General features: G+C 50.5%; 1 protein-coding gene across 1 annotated transcript in view; it reads right to left on the bottom strand.

Moving 5' to 3' along the window:
• The window catches only part of LOC139308403 (radial spoke head protein 3 homolog B-like), a 21,139-nt gene extending 15,535 nt beyond the window's left edge, over positions 1 to 5,604 (bottom strand). The window contains exons 1-4 of the mRNA XM_070931921.1: positions 5,471 to 5,604; positions 3,610 to 3,697; positions 1,927 to 2,068; positions 23 to 168 (exon numbers count right to left, since the gene is read on the bottom strand). Of these exons, the coding sequence (XP_070788022.1) occupies positions 23 to 168; positions 1,927 to 2,068; positions 3,610 to 3,697; positions 5,471 to 5,604 (510 nt within the window). The remainder of the gene's footprint in view (positions 1 to 22; positions 169 to 1,926; positions 2,069 to 3,609; positions 3,698 to 5,470) is intronic.
• Positions 5,605 to 6,074: the final 470 nt, after the last annotated feature.

Below are 6,074 nucleotides of genomic sequence, written 5' to 3'. Positions count from 1 at the left end.
AGCAGTTTTCAGAAACCCGTACCTCTCCTTCCCATATCTGCGTTTCCACGTCTCTGCCGGTCTTCGCAGGGATGAAGAGCGGGGTGGCCGGCCGGTCCAGAAAGGCATCCGTCTGACACTCCACATCGACCTCGATGATGCGGTCTGACAGTTCTTCCAGGTACAATTCTGAAATTGCATTCGGAGAGCTATTACACCCGGTCCTTAACATTCAACAAACGTCCATTCCTGTTTTAAGCACTGCAAAGAAGAGGAGCGGGGGAGGGGGGGTCAAGCTATTCTCCAAAGCCCCTGAAGGCAAGACGAGAAACAATGGATGGAAACTGATCAAGGGGAGAAGCAACCTGGAACTAAGGAGAAACTTCCGGACAGTGAGAACCATTAAACAGTGGAACTTCTTGCCACCAGAAGTTGTATATGCTCCAACAATGGAAGTTTTTAAGAAGTGATTGCACAGCCATTGTCTGAAATGGGATAGAGCCTTCTGCTCGAGCAGGGAGGGCTGGATTAGATGACCTCCAAGGTCCCTTCCAGCTCTATTTTGGGTGATTGATTGATTGATTGATTGATTGAAATGGTCTAGGGCAGTGGGGAGCCTGAGTGGAGTAGTGGCGTAGGAGGCTAATGCCTCCTAAGGCAGCATTTAACATCCAGCTGCCTGCAATTACTGCGAGTTCAAATCTCACCAGGCTCAAGGTTGACTCAGCCTTCCATCCTTTCAAAGGTAGGTGACATGAGGACCCAGATTGTGGGGGCAATAAGCTGACTTTGTATAAATATACAAAAGGATGAAGGCTATTGCTTAACGCATTTTAAGCTGCCCTGAGCCCCCGGAGAAGGGCGGCATATAAATCAAATTAAAAAAAAAAAATTCAAGTAATTTAACAACCGGTTCTCTTCCCTAAGGATTTCTTCCAACAACCACTTTGCCAAACTGTTCAGAAAGTTAACAACCGGTTCTCCCAAAGTGGTGCGAACCGGCTGAATCCCACTACTGGGTCTAGGCTCTCCTGCTTGACAGGGGGTTGGACTAGAAGACCTCCAAGGTCCCTTCCCTCTCTGTTATTCTCTTAAACCACTTCGCTGCCTCAGAGGAACTCCACGGGAAAAAAGTGGGAATGGGAATGCAATTGGCAGGGCTGTCTAGAGTGGGTCCCCTTTGGTGGATCACAACGCACGGCATCGCACACGGGGCGTCCTGCGGGGGAGGGGGAGCTGCATCATCCAGCTTTTGCTGGGGTGGGGAAGGAAGGGAGTGGAGCGAATGCCGAAAGGGAGAATGGCAAGAGGATCTCCCATCTCACAATGCTGAGAACTAGGAGCAATGAATGAATGAATGAATGGACAGAAGTAGGTGGATTTCAACTGCCAGAATTGTCCCATATCTTAAAGTGGCCCGAATGACAGAGTGGGAAGAGACCTTGGAGGTCTTCTAGTCCAGCCCCCCGTTCAAGAAGGAGACCCAATTTACACAACTGGCTGCCCAGGCTCTTCTTAAAAACCTCCAATGTTGGAGCCCCCACAACTTCTGGTGGCAAGCAGTTCCGCTGGTTAATGGTCCTCAACTGTTAGGAAATTTCTCCTTCGTTCTAAGTTGCTTCTCTCCTTGATTGGTTTCCATCCGTTGCTTCTTGTCCTGCCCTCAGGTGCTTTGGAGAATAGCTTGACTCCCTCTTCTTTGGGGCAGCCCCTGAGATATTGGAAGACTGCTATCATGTCTCCCCTGGTCCTTCTCTTCATTAAACTAGACGTACCCAGTTCCTGCAACCGTTCTTCGTTTTAGCCTCCAGTCCCCTAATCATCCGGGTTGCTCTTCTCTGCACTCTTTCTGATTTAAAGACCGACTCTGCCCGATTGGAAAAGCTCCTTGATTTCCTCCCTGCCCCCATGAGTTAGAGGGTGGCATTTCACTGAATTTCACTTTACCCGTCTGGACATCGACGTGGCGCCTGCCCTCCAGGGGTTCTGGAGTTCTGGTCCGCAGCTGCTCCTTCGCTCTCTTCCTCGCCAGCATCTTCCGATGAGCTTCACGCTGGCGTTGTAGCTCCAGCGGATCAGGCTCACTGCTCTGGAATGCCAACCCACAACCATATGGTCAAGTTTCGGGGAGTTCCAAAGACGTTTCCTAAGCTGGAGACGCAATGCTGAGGCTCTGGAACAGCCTGGTTCCCTCCCACCCCCCCTTTTTTTTTTAAAAAAAAGAATCTCCTAAGAGACTCTCCATGATGTGGAGAGCGCCCACCCCAATTGCGCCCAGAATCTTGATCGTTGAGCGAAAAGTCGTCGTTCCGCAAGACACCTTGGGGTTGCTTCGCTCGACGACCGCAATCCTGGGTTTTTCAAGTTGCAGTTGTTGAGAGACCGCACGCGTAACACAATTTCCTTGGGTGGATGGAAGGAGCATGCTGGCTTCCAATGGACAAGCCGGGGTCCGTGGTCAAAGAAGAACGTGGAAAGGCCTAATGTGCACGGCCGGGAAGTGTTGTGGTCTGCCAGCAGCCTGTGGAGCTGGCAGCGGAGTCGGACAGTGAGGAGGCTGAGGAAGAACATGGGCCAGTCCTGGAGGCTGGGGAAGGCCCGGATGAGGGCTCTGACTCGGCGGCAGAGTTGGGGCTAAGGCCATCTGGGAAGGAGGTGGGGCCTCCGGAGCCTCCAGAGGCTGACAGCAGAGAGGCAGAGGAACAGGAGGAGCCTGTTCCTAGTGCATGCATGAGAAGAGTTGCCAGAAGGCAGGAGCAGCTAAAGCAAAAAGGACGACTCTGGAGTAAGGCCAAGAGATGATTGGCCCCTCCCATAAGGCTTAAAAGACCAGGAACGGCTCTTGGTCTCTTTGTCGGAAAACAACGTTGATAGTCTTGCTGCACTTATCTCTCGTCGGCGTCTTCTGCTTCTGAACTTTGGCCAAGAAAAGCCTTTGGCAGTTTGCCTAATTGTCCCAAGGTCAGAGATAAACTGAAGAATGGTGTTTTGAGGACTTTGCTTTCATTTCATTTAGAATACGCTGAGAATGAGTTAATTCTCAGCTGTTGTAATAAAATCTGTTTGTTTTTTGGGGACTGTTTTGCATTTAATATCAACTACGTGGGCCTGGGTCACAACCGGAAGGGCTGGGCTAGATGCCCTCTAGGTCGCTCTCCAATTGCTTTTAAGGACAACATATTCCCCACCCTCACAGCAAAACCTCTTCCCCAAACCCCTGTCTTGTAAAAAAAAAAAAAAAAAGGCCAGGCTGAGGATGGATTTGAATTCGGATCTCCCCCTGCCAGTCCAATCCCACCCCGCTATGCTGGCAGGACCCCTTAGTTCTAGGGCTGTGTATCCCCCACCTCTCCTCTCATAGTAGTACTGTGGGGCCAAGGAGAGAAAAATCTGGCTCGTGTCACTCTGAGAGGCACGGAGGATGCTGCAAGCTCAGCTCTCAAAGTTGGCATCTTCTTGGGCATCCCTGATCAAAAGCAGAAAGTGGAGCTGGCATACATTTTCCCACTTAAACAACACAGCTCCACCGTGTTCCAAACATTTTCTAAACAATCCGCTGAGGAGGCCTATTTTAAAACGGACACCTCCCTCCCCGAGTAAAAAGAAAAGCTTCAGGGAAGAAAGGCTCACCCAAGGTAACACGTGGAGGGCATACGTGTTGCCACGAACCACTCTCCGCTCATACATGAGGTTGGCATAGTGAACCGGTTCCTCCTCCCTGGAATAGTAAAAACGAAAGAGAATGTTAACAAGCAGGTTGGGAAATGGTGTTTGATGCTTGTTTGCAACGAGCAGGAGCTGCCAAAGTCTAAGATCGGACACGGTGAGTTGAGTAGGCATCTAAAGCAGTGTTGGTCAGCGTTGATGATTTTTTTTTTTATTGAAAAAGTTTTACAAACATCAATTTTTCCCCCCTTTCCCCCCCCATCCCTCCCTTACCCCCACAAACCCTCCCCACTCCCCATGACTTCCCCAAGGTGAAATCCAAATCCAAATCGTATTGTGTCTTCATACTTTACCACACATCTATTCTCCCCCCTGTGTAGTATACAATTCTACATAACAATAAACTATTTTGCCCCCTATAAACTATACATTTCCACACAACATTTAACTTCCTAGTTTGATATTTATTCTGCACATAATCTATCCATTTCTTCCAGTCCCATGCATAAGTCTCTTGAGTCCGGTCTTTTAAGTATGCTGATATCTTCGCCATTTCTGCAAAACTGGCCATCTTCAAAGTCCATTCTTGAATTGTAGGCATGTCATCCCTTTTCCAATATTGACCAATCAATAACCTAGCAGCTGTCACCATATACAATATCAATTTTGTTTCACCCACTGAAAAACCCTTAACTATACCCAGTAAAAACAATTGAGGAGAAAATTGGATTTTCTTCTTCAAAACATTTTGCATAACCCACCAAATTTTTATCCGGAAAGCCTTCGCATTCTTGCATGTCCACCTGCGTTGATGATTTGAAGATGGATGGACTTGGATTCCCAGAATTCCCCAGCCAGCGTGCTGGCTGGGGAATTCTGGGAGTCCAAGTTCATCCACCTTTATGTTGCCCCAATGTTGACAAACACTGATTTGTAGGGTGAACAGAAAGCAGAAAAAGATCCTTGCCAAATAAGGGTGACATGACAGCAGTCTTCTAATATTTGAGGGGCTGCCCCATAGAAGAGGGAGGTGGGGGTTTCAACCTATTCTTGGAAGGCAGGACAAAAAGCAACCGATGGAAACTCATCAAGGAGAGAAGCAATCTGGAACGAAGGAGGAATTTCCTAACAGTGAGGACGAAGAATAGACTAGAATAAGACTAGACTAGACTAGACTAGACTAGACTAGACTAGACTAGACTAGACTAGACTAGACTAGACTGGACTGGACTAGACTAAGCTGGAAGGGACCTTGGAGGTCTTCTAGTCCAGCCCCCCTACTCAAGCAGGAGAACCCATGAAATTTCAGATAAGTGGCTGTCACTTCCGGTGATGGAACGCCTACAATTTCTGGTGGCAAGCTGTTCCACGGGTTAATTGTCCTCACTGTTAGGAAGTTTCTCTTTAATTCCAAGTTGCTCCTCTCCTTGATTAGTTTCCATCCATTATTTCTTGTACGTCATCTAGTCCAACCCCACCCCTGCCCAAGCAGGAGACCCTACATCATTTAACAGAATAACAGAGTCGTAAGGGACCTTGTAGGTCATCTAGTCCAACCCCACCCAGGCCCAAGCAGGAGACCCTACGCCATTTCTGGCAAGAGCCAAGAGAGGGTCCTCTCTGGATTTGGGGACCCCTGATCTGGAGCTGAGTAGGGGGAGGGAGGAGAGAGAGCAAAGCAGGAGGATCTGGGTAGCAATGCCAAGGGAGCACCCCCTTACCCACAGAGAGGGGCAACACCCCACCCTCCTTGCCTGCCATCCGAAAAGCCTTGGGGGAAACCGGAGACCCTCCTCGGCCGGCCCTCAGCCCGGCTGGTACTCACAGCTCATTGGCCTCCAGGGTCGTCCGGTACCGCTGTCGGTTGGGCACGGCCCGAGGCTGGCTGCAGTACGAGTAGGTGCCCGTGGCCACCCCACCCGTCTCCTCCCGGTTGACCAACACCGAAGTGGACGCCATGCTGGCCTGCAACCGCCTCCTGGCTCAGAGAGGCCTGGCTGGCTGGCTGGCTGGCAGGCCAGGGCAACAATCCTCCTTGGCAACCGTTGCCTGGCGACCTGGGCAGGCTCCTAAGCAACGGTCGCCAAGGTAAACTGAGCCCCTCCCGTCCCTCCCAGCAAACAGACAGCGGGAGCCGGGCTGAGGGCAAGCGGGCACCCGGGCGTCGGGGGGGGGAGGGAACGCCAAACCGGGCACCCCTTTTCTGCCAAGGGGCGGATCCTTTTGCGTTTGACTGGCAGCCCAGCCGAAAGGGGCCGGTTTGCGTGTGTTGATCTGCACCTGTTGAACAGGAGGCTGCAGGATTCTGCTCTGACACACACACACATACATACACAGTCACACCCCCTCCCCTCTGGACTGTCACATTTCCTTTCCAGGAAGAAGGGATTCTAGTCCTCATGGAGAAAGAAGGGAGATCTCAAGAGGAA

Source organism: Pituophis catenifer, unplaced genomic scaffold (genome assembly GCF_029215685.1).
Source record: "Pituophis catenifer annectens isolate HBS135680 unplaced genomic scaffold, rPitCat1.0.hap2 SCAF_1, whole genome shotgun sequence".
NCBI lineage: Eukaryota > Metazoa > Chordata > Lepidosauria > Squamata > Colubridae > Pituophis > Pituophis catenifer.
This window is presented reverse-complemented; position numbering and strand designations above follow the sequence as displayed.